Source organism: Scleropages formosus, chromosome 4 (genome assembly GCF_900964775.1).
Source record: "Scleropages formosus chromosome 4, fSclFor1.1, whole genome shotgun sequence".
Lineage (NCBI taxonomy): Eukaryota > Metazoa > Chordata > Actinopteri > Osteoglossiformes > Osteoglossidae > Scleropages > Scleropages formosus.
The window spans coordinates 31,579,203-31,602,610 of NC_041809.1; the positions used below are offsets into that span (position 1 = coordinate 31,579,203).

Genomic DNA, 23,408 nt, shown 5'->3' on the forward strand with positions numbered 1-23,408 from the left:
GGCTCAGGGTTAGCTGGGGGGCCAATTCTAATATGATTAACTGTTAGTCACCCACAGTGGCATAGCAGCACGGTGGGTAGTGCTGGTGCTTCATGGTGCCTGAGTTATGTGACTGGATATAGGTTTGATCCTTGCTCAGTGTGTGTTTCCTCCCAAAGACAGCTGTTTCCCTTTGACTCGTGACTAAATTGCCTGTAGTGTGTGTGTGTGTGTGAGAAAGCGAGAGCGTGCTGCTGGCTGCTGTAGAAACGAGACCATTCAGTACATTATATCTGGTATTGTTGTCACTTAGGATAAAGGCATAAGCTAAATATTATTTGAGCTGATGATAAAATAAGAGCTAAGAGTGCCCACTGCTGGGGATGCAGGTGTGTATGAGATCTACTCAGGCCTCTCCTGTCTGCATGGACAGGCCTTGCTTATTGCCCCTGCAGCACTGGCTATCGGTGGATCTGCCCTGCAGCACCAGACAGCGACACAGCAGCACCTCACGGGGTGCAGGCAGCCTACGCAGGGTAGTGGGGTCGCAGCTGGCAGGAGCTCAGCCCCACAGAAACCATCAAGTATTCAAACTGGAATAATAAAAGTGGGGTAGGGACTGAGGAGGGGGGATTTCCAGCTTGATAACCTCAACCTGAGCTTTTCAGCAAAACTAGAATTACTTATGGTTTCCCAGAAGACTATAAATAAATCATTACAGGAAATCTGAAAAAAAAAAAAACAGCACCTCTAAAATAGTTACTGCAACAGATTATCATTTACAAAGCTGTCACTCACTCCATTGTCTTGGTAATTCCATACATACCCTTTCATATGTTACAGTAACTTCCTGCCAATGTTTGAATTAACACATTGCATAAAGCTGCAGAGTGAAATAAACTGCTTTCTGCACAAAGTGCAGGCAAACTGGAACAACGTGATCAGTCAATCTGAGCATGAGTGCATCTACAACCTGCCTTGGATGAAACTGGGGAAAATACTGCGGTAAGACTATTTACTGTCTATCTCAGTTGGGGATGGCACAGGGTAATAATTAACCAGGTGGCTATTAAAAATAAATGAATGTGCTCACTGATCTGTGTTAAATTGCCTCACAAGGTTCATTTTTATCTTTCCTTCACAAAACTGCTGGAGACACTGAACCCATGAAGGAGCAGCAACTTGAATCAGATCCTTTAAATGGGTGGGAAGTCACTGGATTCTGAGCCTCTGCACCTGAATTTTAATACTCAGTTGCAGACAATTTGTTTATTAATTATTATTTAGCTTTTTTTCCAAAGCTAATTACATTAAGCTACTTACAACGATTTGCCATTGATACAGCTGGGGAATTTTCACTCATCAGTTCAGGATTAGTACCTTCCCAGCAGGAACTACAGCTGGAGTTGAGATTCGACCCAAGATTCTTTAATTATAAAGTAATGAAAAAAATCAAGTTTTGCTTAAGGTTTATTTAATGTTGTTACTGCAGAGGCGTTAAATTCACTGTGTTACAGTCAGTGGCTGATCTAGAGGAGAGAGAACTGAACAAGGATGCAGCACATACTGCTAAACGCTACCTGTACACCCCAGTATGCATCGGCAGAAATGCTGTTCTTGCTGGGTTCCTCGCCTGCTTTCTCCACCAACGTTTTCACACACTTCCTGGGTACATAAGTTCTGCCATGGACTTCTTTCTAGTACTGTGTTAGATAGCACATACTGTGTAAGTTTACACTACAAAACAGTTACATCACTTTTCCTGCTGTAACACTTATATGGACAACATAGACAAAGCATATTTATTTATTTAGCTTTTTTCCCCAAAACAACGTACAGTGTTCAGGTATTTACAATTATTTACCCATTTATACAGCTAAGTAATTTTCTTTTTTACAGGAGCAATTTTTTAGGATAAGCGCCTTGTTCAAGGTTACTAGAGCTGGCAGTGGGATTCAAATCCACAACCTTTGGGTGCAAAAGCAACAACTCTAACAACTATTCTACCAGCTGCAGATCTTATGTTTATTATAGACCTTTTAAATACAACACATATCAGCTGTTCTTTTCACTAGCCGGTGAACAGTAAGAAGTACATAACCAGTATAAAGTGTTAATACACCTTAGCAACCTGGGCAATACCTGTATGGGACAGACTGAAAAATCAAAATTTCTGTAATATGTTGCATGAATCAAAATTAAAGTTGAGCTTACAAGTAAAAAAAGAAACAGAAATATTGCTGCACCCTTCAAAAGACATCCTGTTTTGTCGAAAGCCTAAACACATTATTATTGTGCTGTCCAACAATTGACTCATTTGAAAATGCAGGGGGAAAAATGCAGCCCCTGCCCAAGCAATTCCATAAATATACACACATACACACACTTTTCTATGAATGGATTCTGGGTCAGCGGCATTTATCACTGTTCTGCCACAGCAAAACAGCTGTAAGGGGACTAATGATAAAGACCAGCGTATTATGTAAAATATATTTTCATTTTTACTGAAACTGCCTGATGGCACACACACACACACACACATGCTACGGTACGCGGGAGATGTAGACATTAGAGCGAACTGAAATGGCGCTGCCTTGACTCTCAGTCTTGTGACTAAAACTGCAGTGCCCTTCATGAAACCAACCTAAAATGACTGGCCTATTATTTGGGTTGTATAACACTCATTTCCCCTCGCACTCCATGCTGCTAGCCGACCACTTCATATTCTTGTTGTGACAAAGCCTGCTCATAACAGTACTTTGTTTTGGGTGAATGAGTTATCAGCCTGTTTGAAGATGTTCACCTTGCCTGTCACCGGGATCAGCTTGCTCTCCCACATTTGGGCGATCGACTGATGTCTGGTTTTCGCTCTCACTCACACACTTGCTGGTTTATAATATAGAAATTCTGACTCACTTTCAGTGCTGGAAACATTTAATTTGATCTTTCATTTACCCCATGCCTCATCCAGGCTCTGTCTCCAAGTCCAGCTCCTCGTTGAAGGACAGCACACTGCCGTACGCGGATTACTTAGCGCCGGCGGGTGTTACGTGCCGCTACACCCAGCCCCAACCAGCAGGGGGAGACACATGCCAGGGGGCCACAAGAGTTAGTGAGGCAAGCGCATGCAGAGCGGAGCGCAGTGCGGCAGCAGCGGCGCGGGAGGCCGAGGTACACACCTGCAGGGACCGCACCAGTCCGTTTGTTGGTTGAGGCCGAAGCGAGCTCGGCATTTCTTAGGTGAGCCAGGGTCTGAGTGCAAGGCGGGTGGCATGCGCGGAAACGGAGAGAGAGAGAGAGACAAAGAGAGAGAGAGAGGGGGCGGGGGTGAGGGGAGAAGATCAAGGCCAGGCAGACGAAAGAAGGACCAAGACACACAAGATGTGAAGCATAAACAGAAGAGGTGATAAATAATAAAGCAAAACAAAAACACATGTTAGTGCTCTTCACTGAGGAGTAAAAACAACCCAACAGGTCTGAATAAACAGACACAGCACCTCCACTTAAAAGGCATTCAGGGAGTGAGGTGCGGGCGACGCCACTGTTGTGAGATGAAAAACCGAAAAAGTACCCCTGACAAATACATAGTCATAACTCTGAGGTACTCATCTGGGCCCAGCAGGGAGCGGCTCCTACGCTGCGTGTGAGACACAAGCGTGCCACATGGCAGAGGGAGGATGTGCACTTGCGCCCAACACCACACACTGATTTTGCCATGGCTTCACCTTGTTCTCTCACCTCCCACCCTGTTTGGAGGACCGGTTCAATGCCGGGTTCGACAACTGACCAAAGATGTAGTGCATGTGTGGGACTTGTACCTGAGCTGGAGTCCTGCTGCTTCTCTCGTTTTCGCCTTTTCTTCTTTCCCTGTTTCTCAAAGAGAACAAGTCAGTAAGTACCAAGGTTGAAAACTTTCTCTGACAGTCAGCAGTTTTCCCTAAACAAAAAAATCATTCGGTCAAAATCAACATGTGTAATGGTCCATGACATCCAACAAGGCCCTCCTTGCCAACTGTAATATCTCCAGAAGACACTGTTACTGCCGTGGAAACTGCCTCCAACACACTGCAAAGGGCTTCCAAACACACAATGCACTGAAACTGCTGGGGATCAGGTAGCAGAGAGGGGACACCTAAATCTCAGCAGAGTCTCTCCTGTTGAACCCTTAGCAATGGGAATATCTTCAGTGAAACATCCAGCTGTGGACATGTCAGTTGAGAGGATAGCTCAGGACTAAAGCATCAGCAAGATGAGGCAATGAAGTGAGAGGCAAAAGACAATCTGAAAGCTCTTCACGAATGCTCTCTGTAGGAGACAGGCAGGGAGCAGAGAGCTGCAGTGTGACACATGTGAGCTCACACTGCCCTGCCACTTCCCCAGCAAAGTTTGTGTGGTTAGAGTGAAGGTGGAGAGATCCTGACCGCAAGCTGGTGACGAGCACTGTGGGTGGAGCGCTCCTTCCTGTCTGCATGCAAGCCACGTAACCTGGGACACATGGCCTAGATCTCACGCAAGTAAGGGGGGGGCAAAGGCCAAGAGGTGTCTTAAGCTGGGAAACTGGCCATCTGGGCTACTGTTCCAGTTCAGTTTACTTTCAAAAAGTGTTCTTCTCAACAATGTGTCCGAGTGCTGAAAAACATCCTTTCAGCCATTCGTTTTTGTGTCCTTTAGAGAACATATATTTCTAAGAGTATCTCCCAAACTGTTATCTTACACATGTTGCTCCTAATGGTGCAGAGGGCATTGCATGCTTTTAAAAGAAGCCACCTGATTGGGGGTGGGGCTTGGACAACTTTCTAGATACACATCCAAAAACCTTTAAGCTAGCTGAGTTTCAGGATGACATCAAGCCAAGGGACGATGTTGAAACAGTAAACACAGAAGACAGTTTGCTGATGCACTAATCCTACAGGAGCTGTCTGACAACTGAGGAAAGGAAAACAAAAAAACTCTAAGAGTGAAGAAACAGGAGAAAACAAACCTCAGGGGGGTCTAAGTACCTGTAGCTGCCCCAAATGCAGAATAAATACATCCAAATAATAAATGCATCGGAAATGGCGATCTTGCTTTTATGCAAAAGCCTTCTTGAAACGTAACATGTGACGCCTCGTCAAAACCATTATAACTGCAACAAAAGAAGTGGAAGCATCCCGCAGTGAGAAACTAAACTGCATTTTTACTGTACACAGTAAATGTAATACTTTAGTTTTAAAAAAGGAAAGAACCCTCTTTTGGGTCCACTTGGTAAACAACTCTAAAAGCACCCATAATGCGTGGAGGAAGCTAAATGAAAAGCAGGAATGGCAATGATCACTGTGGAGTACAGCCCTCTGGGTTTAATGTTTATCCTGATCCAAGTTAACGGAAAAAGGACACAAAGTAAGCTTCCAGGTATGGTACTGAATCCTCCCCAGAATCCACCTGGCAAGCAGTAGAGGGACTGGCATAAAAAGTTGGCTGTAGCCCATCTGCTGTAGTCCTGTGCCCTGCTCCCCCAAAAGGCCTGCTTCCCACAAGAGCTCAACAGCTGCTTCGCTCCTCCACATCACACACGACCGCTGTGGTGCTCCACGGCTCTGCCGCTGCGCTCTGCGTGACCCTCGCTGTTATTTTTAACCAAAGTTGTTCCTCGCTCTCGTCCATTTGAGGTTACTGGACGAAGCTGGTGCTGGTGCACAAGATCTGCGGTTCCTATTCCTGCTCCTCGAGGACACATTTCTGTGGGCGTTTGTTGCTGCCCTGCACAAGAAAACATCAGATCTAACTAATTAGCACATAGTGTGGGGTTTACTTTAAGTCCAGTCGTAGTGCTAATGATTGGATGTGTGCTCAAAGAACAGAGATTTATTTTATTTTTATCTGCTCATTTATATGAAGTTTTTCTCCAAATTGACTTACAGTGTGAGGCTTGTACTACTTAGTACCTTTTACTATTTTGTAAGCTGTTTTGACCTACTTACCATTTGAAACTGGGGCCTTTGATTGCAAAGTGATGCCTTTAACCACTATGCCGCTGCTCATATACTGCTCATTAAGAGGAATTGCATTGGATTGTGGGTTTCAAATATCACTGGGGCCTGAACAAGTGAAGAATCATCATCTTTTTAGACGACAATGTGACCTTTGGTTCGACAGCACCGGTGTGAAGAAAATCACGGCTCGTGTGGCTGCATCACAGGTAACAGTAAATGAATGAATAGGTGGGACATTTATAGTGGATCCCAAGAGGAGCCAGAAGAGAGCTTCTCCAAGGTCTTTAAACCTCTTCAACCAGGAGTGGCTGGCACACACGCAAACACACACAGAGATGTGGCTACAGAAGAAGGGATTATTATTATTATCATCATCAACAACAACAGTAATTTTTTATTATTATTATTAAATAAATAAATATTAAAAAAATTTAAAACTCACATAGTTGTCACGGGCAGACCAGCTAGGGTAGAGCTGCATGTGGAGCTGCCGCTCCTTCCTGGCCAGCTCGTAGTACTTGGCCTGCTCCTCTCTGGTCAGGGCATGCCACTGTTAGGGGAGGGAGAGAGAACACAGTGCTGCCTTCAGGGCCTCTGGGTACCTTGAACCTGGGTATTCCTACTCCAGCGATCTGTTCTTTCCCACCCTCCCCAAAGCTTCCTGAACCAACAGTGACTTGTAAGCAAAAGGTTGTCGATTCAAAATCCAGGAGGGGCCCTGCTGTTGTACCAATACTAAGCCAGCACTGCTTCTGAACACACATATGGCGGTGTAAACGTGTGTAAGTTACAAATGAGTCAAAAAGATCAGTTTCCACAGAGTAAGCTGGGGCAGTGGACTCACCCTCCTGCCCAGGATCTGGTTGATGGCAGCGCTTTCCTTCAGCGTACACTCAGCGATCACCTTGGCCCGCATCTCCTTCATGTAGAGCATGAAGGCATTGAGCGGCTTCTTGATCACAGGCTTCTTTGGCTCCTTCTCCCTCTTGGGCTCCTGATGAGGCTTGCTACATGGAAGGAGGAACATAGGAAAGCCTGCTTTGTAACAAGCCTTTTTGGCATGCAGCCCACATATAGAAGTGTAAAAATGCAAGCGCACACAGTGCATAGGCACAGAATACAGCATCTGACATGCGAATGACACCTCTGGTATTACTTCTCATCCCGTGTTACAAACATGAGAACATAAAGTTTGCAGATGGTTTTTGCAATACACTCGTGAAAATCCAGCTGTGCAAATGAACATTTACTAATAACGTAAACATTTACTGGTAATGACAAGAATGAACATGATGGTGTGTTAATGACAGAACTAAAATACTCACGCATACATGTTTCGGTCATACTGCTCGTGCTCATGTTTGCCAGTAGAGGGCACAATTGCAGGATGTGGGATACCTGTGGGGTGCATGCCAGAGGGCCCCAGCATCAGGGAGTGAGGAAACCTGGGTAGGGAAGCACAAGGATGGTAAATTGCAGGACTCCAGACAGTCAACAGGTTGGTTCTCCAGTTCTGCAGTACCAGTTTCAATCACCATGAACCTCCTCGGCCACCAAGGGGCGCTGTGCTACACATCTCTGCTGTACAGCGCTGTTGGCATTACCTCTCAACCAGCAACTTTCTTTCCAACCACTTTGTACTTATGCAAAATAAAAAGAACATTCTTAACTGAGGCCTTCTCAATAGACCTAAAAAAACAAAGCACACCATAAACTGAGCAAATTAGGGCCAATCCAAAATATATTCAACATGTTCTTGATTCGAACAATTCAGTACATAAAAACACATTCCAAGTTTTAGATGTTCTTTGAGACATTACCACACAGAATTATTCCTCTCCCTTATTTTATAACAAAACCATTTCCTTCATCTGCACCAGCTTTGAATCCTTAAGAATATTTAATTCTTACCTATAAAAAGCACACAAGCACATTTTTGGCTGTTACCCACCTCATTTAGCATTAGAAAGGCAGAGTCTCACAACCACTCATTTGTAAAAGCAGAAACACTCAATGGCACACACTGGCAGAGATACAGCACGGCTGGGATGTGATTTAGGGACATGGCTGTCTTTGCACGTCGTGATCCAAAACCCTCCTCCCTGTTCCACACACACACAGACATACATGCGCACGCGCGCGCACACACACACACACACACACACACACACACAGAGCTAACACGGCTGCTGCTATGTGCAAAGCGAAGGCACACACAGACACGACGGCACCCAGACGAGGCCAGAGCGGGCGGGCTGACGATGCGAGAGCAGATGGGCCAAGTGTCAGCGGGCCTGGGGGGGCGGTGGCTGGAAGGGCTCAGGGCCCCTGCCTCCCCGACCTGGAGCACCTCATACTGTACCTGGAGTAGGAGGAGCTGCTGGGGAGGCTGGAAGAGTAGGGCTGTCGGAATCCGCACGATGAGATGGGATAGACAGGCTGACTTTGCCTGCGATCGGGGTGAAAAGTGATTAAGACACGGGTGGAGTGGAGACACGATTCAAACTGCAGCAGACACAGACCCCAGTGGTCCCCAGCGGTGAGGCAGTCAACAGCCTGCTGTTGGAAGTTCTCACCAGGGCAGCATTTGGAATCAAGGTCACAGATCTGGACTTGTGACAACAGTTGTGAATTCAAGTCCCAGGTGGATCCTGCTGTGGTACCCCTGGGAGATGTACTTAACCTTAACCGCTTCTGTATCAGTATCCCTTTGTAGGTCTTTCTCTTGAAGCGTTACTTGAACTAAATTGCTCCAATAAAAGCCACCCAGCTGTATAAACGGTTAGAGGCTGAGAGCAGTAAGCCACAGGCTTGGCCCTGAGTGTCAGGCACCTGCAAAGTTTCCTGGCAACCTCACTGCTTTTTAGTTGTTTTCTTTTTGTTCGAAGCAAACTGTGAGAACATAAGGAATACGTCAAGTACCAAATGCACTGTGTATGGATAGAAGTACCACGTAAGCAGTCAGACATTACAGTCACACGGATGGTGTTTGCAACGAAGGTACAGTCCCACCAAAGAGTTTGAGTCCACTAGCTAGAAACTAATTACATTTATTCATTTATCTGACACTTTTCTCCAAAGTGACTTACAGTGTGAAGCTGCTTACAATGATTTATCCATTTACACAGCTGGGTAGTTTTTATGACAGCAATTCAAGATAAGTACCACACTCAAAGATACTACAGCACGAGGTTGGATCTGAAGCTGTGATCTCTGAATGCAGAAGCAGCGTCTCCAACCACCACACTACCTTCTAGTTTGTCCCATACAGGTTCTGCCCAGGTTGCCTGGGTGTACTCAAACTATTGACTGGTGCTGTATGGGTAGAGAGAGTTGTGAATGTGGGCCTTTGACTGTGAGAGTTGCCGCAGATGCCAGTGCAGCATGGGGTGTGTTGGGACGGCTGGGTGCCACAGGTCATATGACCGAGAGGATGTGGGATAGGGGGACAGCCGGAAAGCATCTGAAATGGAATGATGACCACCACCCCCCTTGAGCACACTTTTTCCCCTGCCTCTTAACAACCTCTGACTCCAGGGGTCCATACAGATCAAAGATCGACTCATGTGTTGAGGTCCTGCTGGAGGTAGGGGGCAGAGGATGTTGACAGGCACCTGTGAACAGAAACTATTGAGCTGCTAATCAGTCAGCAGTGCAGGTATGAGACCGAGGGGGGCCGGTGCCACTGGTTTCCACAGTTGGGGCCACTGGGCGGAAGCCACCATCAGCCCTCCTTTCCATCTGCATCTCATTAGAGAGGGAGCGTTTGCGTATTTCCCTGTATTGTCACGACCCAAGCGAAAGGGCAACAGTCTGTGGCATGTTGACCAGAAGACTGAGCACCGACTGGAAGCTCAGTGTTTCAGCCTTCAGGGGAACAGAGAGATGGTGCGTGTGAAAACGGGGCTGCGGCACGGCTACGGGGGGCCCAACACAATGCACGCTCTCAGCGGCGTCCGCGCAACGTGACAAACAGCAGAAACACAACGAGTTTCGGGCTTTGGCAAACAATGCAAGAACATCGGCTGACATTTCAGCGACTTTCTCTTCTGCAAAAGAACCAGCGGTCGTCTGCCTGAATGTAAGTCCATTCTGCGAGAGACATCCAAAAGATTAAATACACCAGTGTCTCTGGATCGTCACCCAACAACAGCTGGGCTCCTGGCCCATTCGGTGTAAATGTAGGTGTTTTACTCACCTTTTCTAACATTAGCATAACTCAGATACAGCAACAGCAGTACTCCCCTCCCTGGCTGTTGTTGCAACAGTGGACCAACCAACAAAGGCTAAAGTAATTCATGACACAATCATTCCAGCTTATGAGTCGTGAGAAACGATGCTGAAGTAAGATGAATCACCCTGCACGTACGACTACGATCTGAACGATAACTCACGATAATGAGCTCCATGCCTTGGAAAAGCTCATGAGTAAACTGTGTGGAATGGCACTGCTCATCACTGGCCCTGGAGGAAGCTCAGCTGGTTTTGGCGACAATCGCTGTCACTTACCAGCCCATGGAGGGGGAGATCTGGCCCACGCCACCAGGGGGGAGGGAGTAGAATCCAGAGAGGTCCTGGGACTGGTGCCTGTGAACACCTGGGGGGGGGCAGCGGTAAGAGAGGGGTTTAAGAAAAGGGTCTGGTTGAGAGAATGCCTCATTACATGTCTCAGAACCTACTGTTACAGAGGAGTGTGTGTGTGGAGGCATCTGCTGCTACCCTCTTGATCCCGAAAGAGTTCAGGCAACCTGATAAAGCTTCAGCTGTTCTGTATATTTCAATCTGTGTGAGTGTGTGTACAACTGAGTGATATTCCCTTCTCCTTATGTACGTTTTCTCATTTATCGGATGCTACAATGATTCAGCTACTGACAAGTTACCCATTTATACAGATGTGTAACTTGTGTACTATTTTCTATTTAAGGTAGGTATCTTACTCAAGCGTACTACAGCAGGAGGTGGGATTTGAACGTCTAACCTCCTCGCCACCTACTGCCCCTACTTTTCATTGTACTACCAGTCAGTAAACTGGTGTGATTTCACTGGTCACACTATACAACCGATGAAAACAAGGTAAAACTCCTAAAACGTCTCTTGATAAGTGAAAACTGTCCATGGGTTCGCAAAGAAAAGGAGACATTGATCCTGATGGAGTTCTCTCAGGGTTCAGACATTTCAGTTGTACCACACTGACACCAACCATGATGCAGGGTACAACCTGCCTGGGACATCAGTCGATCACGGGCAGTTTCAAACACACACACACACACACACACACACACACAAGCAATTAAGAGCCACCAGTTCACCTGAAGCACAAATATAAATGACCATACAATGGAGAGAGCAACTACTTATCAATATGCCACATACAGAATAAAGATATGCTCTCAGGTTAGCAATAGCAACTGTAAACAAACTGCCAACGTGTGTGTCAAGAGTCCCCCTTTTCCTTTAACGCTGTAGAAAACCGCACATGCCGGACGTCAGTTCGAAGCAAAGCCGATGTTCCTTTCACAACCGTCCAGCCATTTGTAACAAAACATTCCTCCAGGAAAATAAAAAAGTCCCAGAATTTTGAAAAGGAAGTCATTTGTCAGCAGTGCACAGCACCTACTACTTAAGAACAACTTGAAGAGAACCTATATTCTGTCAAAGGAATGTGGCCAATAACTGTAATTTGCAGTGGCTTCGGGCTTGTTTGAAGACCCCTCACTCAGAGCTCAGCGACTGGAATGTTATCTGCATCACTGTCCTTAACCTACCCCCCATACAGAGCCTACAAAAGCCTGCACTGTTCACAACAATACAAGCTCAAAAAAAATTCAGCAGCTCCTTGTTTTACGGACGTTCGATTTACAACATTTCTTAAGATACAAGGTTTGATGTGGAACAAAACCGACTGGTGTTTCCACAGCCATCCGTCAGCTGGCAGTAACATGAAGTTAAACACAAAAGGAGTGTGGGACTCACTTGATTCAACTTGCTTTCACAGCTTTTGTCTGCTGTCTCTCAGTGTTTGTGATAAATAACAAGATGAAGAATGTTGCACAAGTCTATGGGATGAATCAATCAGCAATGAATAGGAGTTTTGTATAGAGGTGTCATTATATTCATAGATTTTGATTTAGTCTGTTGCTTAAGGTTAATAAATATATTAAAATCAAAAAAGTCTTACACATTACTGCATATGCATAAGGGGTTGGTCAGCAAATGGAACTGAATACAAAGTGGGGGGGTGATGCTTTTTATTTTCATCGATTTTACATGAGTTTAATTTAGTTTTAATTTAGTTTTGAATATAATAAAAAGTAATAAAAGTGTTATACTGTGATGTACCATCCATGGTACCCTGGTTCAAAGCACAATGCTTCTAGGATAGGCCCTGGGCCCCCATGTCCATGCGCTGGACAAGAGGTTACTACTAAAAGTGAAAGTGTTTTTTGTAATTATTTTTATCTAGCAAAGCCTTACAAACAAAGTACTTAAAAACAAGCTGCCTTCCAATTCCAATGATGATCCTAAGCGGAGGATCCACTGTAGATAGTGAAAACACAGATTACTTCAAGGTTTTTCTCTTAAATCAAGCAATGTTTGTTTATTTTTCTATCCATGCGTTGGCTGTTTATATGTCAATTCAATAGGCAGATATGTGAGTACAGGTGGTCCCTGATTAAAAATGGGGTTACGTTTTCCGAAACACATCATGAGTCGAAAATAACGTATGTCAAAAATGCATTTAATACATCTAATACACACCTCCATGTGACAGACTGGGAAATGCGGATCGCTGTCGCTTCCCAGCATCACGAGAGAGTATCGATCCACGTATTGCTTGCCAGGGAAAAAAAATCTAAATTCAAAATTCGAAGTACGGTGTCTACTAAATGTCTATTGCCAGCTCACCATCGTAAAGTTGAAAAAAAAAAATCGCAATAATAATAACAATAATAATTTGAAAATGTACTCATTATATGTGGTTTCAATATGTTTTTAGAAAAGAGAAAAAAACTCATAATTAAAATTGTTTTGAGTTCAACTGTGTTACTTCAGAACTATGAATATGAACTGGATTACTCACACTCACGCTTCTGGTATCAGAATGTATAAGATTTTTAACAACCTTTGAGATCAGCGGGAAAATGAAGATGGCAGCGTCAATCAGAAAGCCAAGTGATGTTCAGAATGACTGGACAACACTCTGTACTGTACCTAAACATCATGTTGACAGTAAAAGGAGCCCACAACCCCAGTACAGTATGGTAGGGTGTGGTAAGAAATCGGAACTATCCCTTTTAGGGCTTCGGACCTGTCGTCTTCTGCACTGGCCAGAAGTGGTGAACAGCCATTTTAACAAAGGCTGACTGATGAACACGCACACACACACACACACACACACACACACACACACACACACACACATACACTCATACAGGCGTCCCCTGCTCCACCAGGGACAACGAGAGGAGGCGGGACATGATGACCAAACCTTCTCATTACCGGTGAGTCAGGACTCTTTGCATCTCGGTCACATGTCTCCCTGTCTAGACGTGGGCTACTTCCTGAGGGGGAATTCCCTGCATGGACCTGGGCTGGGCACAGCTTCCTGGTTCTGTGTGTGCGTGTGTGTGAGGCCCATGTACCTCCCAACCCCCGTGCTCTATCCACATGTGGTGCTGCGTGTATACTACAGTGTGTGTCTGCACATATTTTATGTGCGAGTGTGTGTCAGTGCTTGTGGCGTGTGACTGTCGACTGCAAGCGAGCGTGTTGGTGCGGGCATGTGTGACGCATCTGACCTTATAGTGTATGCGTGAGTGTGTGACTGGGCGTATGTTGTGTTTTTAAGTGTGTTTTGTTTCTGCACATGTGGAGAGCGTGTGTATGTGTGCGCGCGGGCCTTAAGCAGAACCTCATGAGCGGCAGAGATGGTTCTGTATGACTGTCACTCTAATTGCTTCCAACTCTGTGCGGTGACCAAACTCCCCTCCCCCCATGATGCTTCGGACCACTTCAAGCACCGGGGGAATGCAGGGGGTGTCCGAAAGGAAGGCCCCTTCTGGGCCACAGATCCCCCACCCCACCCAAGCTCCCCTCGCAGCCCTACTGTTGTGGCCTGGCAGAGCACAGGGAGGTAAGGGCAACACCCAGGTTAGGGGGTACCAGTGAGTGGGCATCCTGCTCATATACTGAATGTTGACTGAGAGCTCAAAAACATGAATGCAGAGTGAAGAAAGGAAAAAAATCTACCAATCATCAACTGCAGTGTAGTGTCATGATCAGAATCTATTCTGGAAGCAGACGATGCCCTTCACAGGATGTCAGTCCACTGCAAGGTCTTACACACACTAAGGACACATTAGAGTTACCAGTCTACCTGAAACGCATGTCTTTGGACTCTGGGAGGAACCCCAAATGAACAGAAGGAGAACATAGGCATAGTGCAGGTGCTGTAAGGCATCAGTGCTACCCGCTGTGCTACTCACTGTCTACCTGCTGCCTAAGTTTGAACAACAGATCAATTACATTTATTCCTTTAGCTGACACTTTTCACCAAAGCTACTTACAGTGATTTACCCATTTATACAGCCTGGTACTTTCAACTGGAGTAATTCAGGGCAATACCTTGCTCAAGGGTATTACAGCACAAGATGTGAAAAACCTGAAAATTTTGGATCTAAAGGTGTCAGTTCTCATCAATACGATACCTGCTGTCCTTGTCCATGACATCTACCCAATGATGGAGCACTGCAGAATGCCACATTTACCCAGCTTTCCCCTAAATCACACTGTTATTTAGCTACGCAGCAATGGCACTGGTGCTCATGAAAGCCTAGAGAAGGTCTTCAGTGAGTGTGAAGGTAGCAGAGGGCTGTGGCACCAGGGGGTTGTACGTACTTGGCTTCTGGCTCATGTCGGCAGGAAGGTGGGGCGGGCTGGGGTTGAAGTGGTCATTGCTGTAGGGCAGGAGGGAGGTGAGGTGCATCCCGTGGGGCTGCTGGACCACAGACACTTTGTTGGACTGCGGACACACAGGAGAGATGTGGGGAGTCAGCAAATCCCCGGAGAATGGACTGGGCTGAACCGAACCAGCCTGGCTCAAGTCTGAACACACTCCTCCACATTCAGCTCGGCTGATCAACATGCTTTTGAGGATCAAAGCAGACTTAGTTACTTTAATGTTACTGTTTACACATGGGTTTCAGCAACTCATGCAGGAATCTAGTTCACTGTAATGCCAGCAGGGCTCTGTTTAAAGTAAGAAATGGTACCGTGGTTACCATGTCACTGGTTTCCACATTTACTTGCACACAGTGCGCTCCAGCTGTGTGTCCCTTCATACATTCTCACGTTTGTTCTTAAGGTCTTTTTTCAAAAGTCACCAAAAGAGCAGGGCACCTAGCACCCCTACTGAGGAATCAATCTGGCATCCCTTTGACTTCTGTCTCTAAACTAATAAATGTACACATACACATACATAACCAAAAAATAATTACAGACATAGATACATACAGATCATGATAAATTTACAACATTATGTAATATTATTGTGTGTGATCATTATATATGCACAGAACACACATTTATACCTTCATGCCTGAAAAAAGACTGAAAACTAAACTTATTTTCAATACTGAAGTTTAAGGGAAGAAACAGACACACACTATTTACTGTGCAGGCAGACAGATTGCAACTTTGTAGGTAATATTTTCTATGAAGCAATGTTTTAGGGCAGTGATGCGTATTGTGTTTGCATAACATTTAAGAAGGCAGATCCTCTTCAATTTTCTAATTAATGTATTTATTATTATCAAGGTTTTTTCTTAATTTTTCCATTTTATTTTTCACTTTTAGTTCCAAAAGCGAAATAAAACCAGCCCTGCATAAGAAAGCTGACACACTTAAAAAAAGCATAAAACTCATGAAAATCAGAGCTGAAGGGCAATTCATTCTCCTTGTAGGTAACAGAGCCATTTATACCAACGGCAGTATGAATGGAGCAAGGAAATGTACAATTATGTGCATTTGCCAGATGCTCTTCTCCAAGGAGATGCTCAACTCAGAGTAAACAGGACTGCATTTGACAACAGACGAAAAGCTTCAGATACAGGCATGATTTCCAAAGCAGTTTGTCTGATGCCACCATTATTTTAGCATGCATTGCACGGGTAGCTGCCTATGGAACCCATGTACAAATATCCAAACGTGTACACAAACTTATTTCAAGGAGGGCTCTATAAGACCTTTCCATCCAAGTGTACAGCCACAAACAATTTCATACTAATGGGTGACGTCTTCCCTTTCCTAAAAGCAATCACCGGCCCTTGAAGTGGTTCTCCGTGTGTATTTTTCTCTATATGGGCTGCAGCGATTAAATGAGGACCCTCATTCAACGTGTAATTACGAGCCTCCCTCTAATTAACCCACATTATAGAAATGTGTTTCTATAATTTTAAGACACGCAGACAGCAGGTGTGTCTGTGTCCTGGACCTATTACCAACTTTGGATGAATTTTCAGCAAAAATCCATGAAAGAGAAATCCTGCGTAGAGAACGGAGCTTTTCAACTGCAGGAAAACACACAATTTTCTGGCCTTAAATCGAATTGGATTTAAAACGAAATCTATTAGCATATTAATTCCCTTTTATCTAACATTTGTTTGAACGAGAATCTACTGTCAGATAAAAGGGTTAATGGTGTTTGAAAGGCCACTGTAAACTGCTGATGGCCTCACGACACCGGTCCACAGAGCAGACAGTGACCACTTAGCCAGCGCTTCATCCACCACATACATGAAACACTTTCCTCCTAATATATTCTTTGGTTTTCGACATGCGAGCACACGTTCATAGCGGAAATGAGGCGTCGTTTTTAGAAAACCCAAATGCTTTGAGTATATGGTCTTTAATCTTCAGCCGAATTGTTCGTACATTCAGCATATTTTGTACTTTGTATTATCTCACTTTGGTTCATTATAAAGGGGCAGTACCAGCAAATCACACCCAACGCTAATGGTGCTGTACAACCTGCCTGACAAATCTTTGTTTAGCTTGCATATACATAACATATATACAACTGTATTCAAGCATCGAGCGGGAATAAAATTTGGAAAACAATTTCAAAATTTAAAAAAAATCTTACATGTGAAGATCCTTAAATTTGTGAAAAAGTTTAGTTTAACTAGTGTAATTCTAATGTTTTTACACAGAAAGAAATAAACATTCACTCATTTAGTGAATGCTTTTCTCCAAAGCAACTTATAAATAGTTCACCCATTTATACAGCTGAGTAACCCCCAACCCACCACTGAAACAAATCAGGGTAAGTAACTTGCTCAAGGATACTACAGCTAGAGGTAGGATTTGAACCTGCAACCTTTGGCAAAAGGCAAAAGCGCCAGCTACTACTTTACCAGGTGCCTGTGTTTACCAGGTGCCACTCAACTGAAATTATCATTGTTTTTTCAGTTTAACAAACTAGCATTGTCGCATCAGCCGGTTGGGTGTCTTCAGTGAAACCGGTGAGCATTTTGCACATTATCAGCAGAGGAACACACTCCCCGGTCGACTGCCATGCCCACATGTTCATCTAGGCGCCTCGCTTACCAGGGGTTTGAGTGGCCCGGCTCGCGGCACTTTCACAGGTTTTCACAGAGCCGCTGGGGGTGGTGATGTGGCGGTCGGGGGGACAGACAGAAATGACTCTACACCCCCTGGATGGAACGAAGCATGTACTGTAAGGGCCGGCTGAGCGAAGATACGCCCCCCCCCCACTGCCTTGCTTCTTGTGCTGTGGTTTTGGCTTCAGTCCCTCTGCGGGATATGCGCCGCGGTCCACGTGAGTCACCCAGCTTTCGATGCTGCCAACATTTTCATGAGGTGGGGAGCAAGGGGGTGGAGGGAAGAATGGTACACCCAAATTTGAGAATGCGGTTTTACCTCTAAGCAGGATGGGGGGGGTCATTTTTTATTTTTCTAGAATTACCTGACAGCTTTCATAATTGTCTTTGATCAAATAAGTGTAGAAACACACACGCGCGCGCACACAGACACACACACATGGGGGCGGACATAAATTTGAACATGCTCTGTATGACTGTATTGCAGATTACCAGTAACTGAGACCAAAGTGTACTTCCTGCTCGACTGAAAATGAAAAGTGCAAAATTTCCATGCCCTGCTGGTCCTCCAGGTCTGTTCCCAGTGCTCCACAAAAGTTGGTTTGCTCTGCTAAGTACTGAGCAGAGCTGGAACCAGACATACCAGCATCTCCTGTTATCGCCAGCATTCTCAGTCACAGACTGCTCCCGCAAGCTGGAAACCGTCTGTCTTCTCTACGCTTAAGGGAAACTACTGTTAGCCTGGGCTGGGGGGCCACCAAAAGGAAAAGCAGACGTAACACCCTTGTTTTCATCCCATCAGCCGTTGAACCCACAGACACAGAGAAATCATGGTTCACAGGTACAAAAGCAGAATGACCACACTGATATACAGTCACTATAAGCTGTCCCTCATTGTGCAGGTCACATGTTTGGATATGGCGATCACATCACACCTCCTCTCTAGACAAGATGATCTACAGGACTTAATCACAGTAATGATAGGGGGAACATGTCTAATAGTAAGATTTCTTAACACTTTTAAAAGCAGATAAAAGCAGCACATTAAAAATGACACACTTCAGAAAATGCTCATAAGAACAATTATTATATTCATTCAGCTGATGCTCTTCTGCAGAGCAACTAAGATTCTTAAGCTACTTGCAGTGATTTACACAGCAGAGTATCCTTGCTGTTCAGGGTAAGTACCTTGATCACAGGTACTACTGTAGAAGGTGGGATTCAAACCCACATTCCTCATGCGCAACACAGTAGCCCTAACCACTATGCCACTTACTGCCCGATCAAAAGGGTAAATTAAATATTAAATACACTTTTATGTAACAACTCTGCATCTAAGCCAAAATGCAATAGAAATTCTAAATAAGGCTGAAACCTGAAATAAATAAAAAAAAGTTTCACTAATATAATCTTGCTAATGAATGTGTGACACTTCACTGTTAAAAGTCACATATTGGAAATGGTACTTAATGAGGATCAGTTCACATTTGCATGTTTGACATAAAAAACACCTACTGTGCATCCCCTTAAAAAAAAGAAAAAAATTTCTTAGAGATCCCCTCAAATGTATTTCTCACTTGACAATAAAATTTCCAATCAATGTTGACTAAATAAAAATGAAAAAAACATTATTCAAATCATAGTGAAACTTGTGCTGAGCAGGCTGCTGCCATTCACCAATTATTTCTGAAACCTGCATTTGGGTCGTAATGGGAAATACCTTAACTGCTTTCGATTCCAAGTTAACAAATTTCGTTACTCTGAGTAAAGTGGTAACAACTTATTTTTAAAACTTATGCAAAATTCACATTACTACGAGTCAAAACCCTCCGCTAGTTCTTGAACGGGGCACCTCTTCATGAAGGAAAGTTGCATCCCTGTGAGAGCTGTTGCAAGTGTTTCGGCAGCACATGTGTATGATTTAAATATCTAGTACTTTTCATAAATCCAGTTAGCTAACAGTTCTCCAAAGCAACTTACAATAATTTACCCATTTTTATGCTTGGGTGATTTTTCTATTTCAGCTTAAGGGAAGTACCTGGTAGCAGCATGGTGGCACAGTGAGTAGTGCTGTTGTCTTAGAGCATCTGGGTGGTGTGAGAGGACGTGGGGTTGATCCCTGCTGAGTCTGTGTGGAGTTTGCATGTTCTCCCTGTGTCTGCATGGGTTTCCTCTCACAGTCCAAAGACATGCTGTTCAGGCTCCCCATAGTGTGTGAGTGACACAGAGATTGTGTTTCACTGATGTATGGATGAGTGACCCAGTGTAGTGTACCTAGCAGTGTAAGTCACCTTGGTGAATAAGGTGTGTGGGCTGATAACACTACATAGTAGTCATTGTAAGTTGCTCTGGAGAAAAGCGTCTGCTAAATAAATGTAATGTAAAACGTAAGTACCTTGCTCAAGGGCATTACAGCAGTAGGTGAGGTTTGAACTTGGCTCCTTCCCTTGTGAGGCAACAGCTCGAAACACTATGCTACCAGCTGCTTTGTTTCCAAAGACACAAGACCATGTGGTTCGAGAGGTTTCTGAGAAAACATCTTTGTTGACACCTATCTCCTCATAATATATATTTTTTCCATTCTGGGCTGAGAGTGGCGCTCCTCCCCCACCCCATGCCCCCGCCACTTTGCCCGCAAAAGTCAAATGAGGCGGTTTCTGTATAAGAGGGATGGGAGAGTGAAGAAGAGTTATCTCTAATGAAGTGAAATAATTGGGGCTTGCGAAAGACCTTTTGAAGAGTGCGGGAGTTGGCCCGTTGCGCCCCCTGTACACGGCAACCCGCTTATCTAACACACCTTGCCGTTGCAGCCTCTGCGCCGGCAGCCATGATAATGGTAATTATAGTATCTCAGCAGCAATGCTCCCACAGATGAAAGGGAATGCATTTTCCGTCATCGGAGGCACGGCCGGGCTCAGCTGTTGGTGGCAGCATCTTTGAGAAGGTGGCCAGTGTGTGTGCGGGGGTCTCGCGGCTATCTCCTCGCACTCCACAGTGTAAAGGCGTTGCCATCTGAGACCGTCTTTGAGCACCTTGAAGGAGTCTTTATCACACACTGGGACATCAAAGCGCTCGCAGAGCAGGAGACGACACACCTCCGATGGGGAAGCGCGACTGAATTCGAGAAATGGAAAGGCGCGCATGGCTATGGAAGCCACGAGTGCAAGAACACAAACAAACATACGCGTTGATGTGCACACACACACTCAGACTAATGGGTGCACACGTACGAACAGACAATCACGTAGAAGCCACAAGCTCCACAGACTCCCAGGAACATCTTGTTTTGATAAGTGTGTGCGGTCATGTCCACTTCCCCTGGAGATTAATTTCAACCGCTTTTAGCAGGGAAATGGGAACTAATCAGTGTCGTGTCACAATCCACAAATGTTTTAGAATCACTACAGTCACAATAATAGAATCACAACATCACCTTTAACAATACATTTTTTGAAGTCCTCTATAAATGAAGGTGTTGATTCACACTGGCAATGGTCTGGTGTCCCATCCAGGGTTTACCCGTCCTAGCCTTGCACCCAGTGATTCCGGGATAGGCTCCAGACCACTGTGACCCTGACAAGGACAATCGGTTAATAAGAGTTAAAGAGTGAAGTAAGTGACCTTATTCAGATTAACACTGCTCACAGACACAAGTGAGGTCTTGACGTTCTGCGTAAATGTACTAGCTGGTGGCTGCATGTGAGCAGTCCTCCATGTGATCACCTAACTGACACACCTGTTAATCCTTCTTTACACCCAGATGATCATGTACCAGCACATTCCCAGTAGTACAGTCACTACATTGGTCTGGTCAAACACGTGTGCTGTCCGTCAGAACAGGATGGAAGGGCAACCAAACATGGTGCAAAACTGCTCCGACAATATCTTCAAGCAGGTCTTGTAAAACACACAGAAACAGAAATCAATAACTTTTACATATTTGATGCCTTTTTCTCACCTTTCCAGATGGCTCTCTACAAAGGCTTGTCTGACCTCAGTCAACTGAAAGTTCTCCAAAACTAACCTATGGACATACAGGAAACACTGGAACAATTAAATACCATTTAAGCCATTAACACATTTTAAGACTTTGGCATTAAAAGTCTCGCGGTTGGTTTGTTTCTGGGTAGGACTTAAACATTCATAAATTCTTGTCATTGACCTTTGAAGCATATGCACTCACATCAAGGTCAACAAACTCTCCACCTACCATATTCAAATGCATCTGCAAAATGCCACACATGTACACCAGAAGATTTTTAAAAACCCTAAAGATATGCTATTTTGATCAAATTTTCAACTTATTCCAAATTAAACAAACATCAGGAACACCTGAGCTAGGAGGAAAATACAACTCCTCAAAACTTCACATTTGTAACTTAAAACACTTCATAGTATTAATACCACACTTTCCTTCCTAATAAACTAATGAATTAATGCTTAGGTTGGTCATTCCATTCCACCAAATTTACAGCAATATTGACAACTGAAAAGACTGCAGTGAATATATTTCTTATACTACTGTGCGAGATGTAATTTTTAAAACTTGTTAAAATACACTGAAACATGTCATAGAAATGTGGAGTTAGGGGGAAATTACACAAAAAAACCCTAATGATTGTATGTAGTTTGATGTGGTCAATAAATAAATACACTCAAGTATGGGGGAATTAGGTCTGTCTGTATAAAGCTGTCAAAATGGGCTAATTAATAAGCTTCCAGCATTAAATATTATGGCATTATAACATTCCTCACAGTTTTGTTTATTTTAATTTCAATGTCTTTGCACAGTCCCAAAAAATAAAAAAGAAAACACGGTTTAGCTCACGCACATATGTACGGGGAATACTTAAAAAACCCTTTCATGTCATAATTTATTTTGTAGGTTTAATTCCCTTTACCCCTCTGGCTGAAGTGATTTCAGCGAAGATGCCCCCCGCAGCTGCTTCTTTGCCCACCCGCTGGGTAGTGCCCTCCCACAGCAGCCCCTCACGTTGTTTCCATAGTTACTGGCATGAGCGGCCAGCTCCGGAATCTGCATTGTCAAAAATATTAACTATGGTGCAAATTTAGGAGGGAGACGGTGTCAGCTGGAGCAGAGAGGCAGAGACGCAAGAACTACTCGCCCCCTCGCCAGTTACACAACATCTTCATTACCTACCAACATTGACAGCTGGTAGATAACCTTCAAAAGCTTCTCCACTCGAACCCTTGTCAAAGCAAACCAAGTCACATTGATCGATCTGCCACAGGGTATGAAAATGAGCCTATAAAAATACACAGGAAATATTTCACAACCGGATTTTGAGGTATATGAAAAATTATACTCACATTACATGATGAATATGCCAAAAAGACAACATAATATAATAAAGAGGAATGAAATAGTAATGTTAAGAACACCCTAGTTTATAAAATTCACACTAAACTCCTGAGCAGAACTAACCCAGTTTCCTGAGCAAAAAAATAGTCTCCATGTGACAAATATTGATTTATTGACATACAGCTCAAGAATCTCTATTTACCACCCATTGTATATAAACTGGCTTCATATTTTATTAAATGGTTTCAGCAATAAAAAGCAAAGCCTTGATGTCATGGAAGATTTCATGAGGGGAGACAAAAAATAACTGAATAAACGTGACATCACATACGAGTCCAACAGAAATGGACCTCAATGCAAGGCCTCCGCAACTGACTCCAATTTCAGCTCTGTGCTCAAATATCAGAGAGAGCCGAATGTTAAGATGTGGGAACAGATATCGTTCAGAACCAAAGCTTTAAGCTTTTTCTGTGGCTTTTCTCCACGAAGGAATATTTTGACGTGACTCGTATG

General features: G+C 44.3%; 1 protein-coding gene across 18 annotated transcripts in view; it reads right to left on the reverse strand.

Moving 5' to 3' along the window:
* Nucleotides 1–23,408, reverse strand: part of LOC108934364 (transcription factor 7-like 2) — a 44,572-nt gene that overhangs the window by 2,873 nt on the left and 18,291 nt on the right. For 2 of the 18 annotated variants that reach the window (XM_018752039.2, XM_018752043.2), the window contains exons 4-11: nt 14,850–14,973; nt 10,461–10,548; nt 8,314–8,400; nt 7,277–7,396; nt 6,796–6,958; nt 6,394–6,501; nt 3,798–3,852; nt 1,560–1,682 (exon numbers count right to left, since the gene is read on the reverse strand). In XM_018752039.2, coding sequence (XP_018607555.1) covers nt 1,560–1,682; nt 3,798–3,852; nt 6,394–6,501; nt 6,796–6,958; nt 7,277–7,396; nt 8,314–8,400; nt 10,461–10,548; nt 14,850–14,973 — 868 coding nt within the window. Of the gene's footprint in view, nt 1–1,559; nt 1,683–1,882; nt 3,232–3,797; nt 5,719–6,393; nt 6,502–6,795; nt 6,959–7,276; nt 7,397–8,313; nt 8,401–10,460; nt 10,549–14,849; nt 14,974–23,408 lie in introns of those variants that run through there. The other 16 variants (XR_001966127.2, XR_001966126.2, XM_018752048.2 and 13 more) reach the window with 13 other exon arrangements.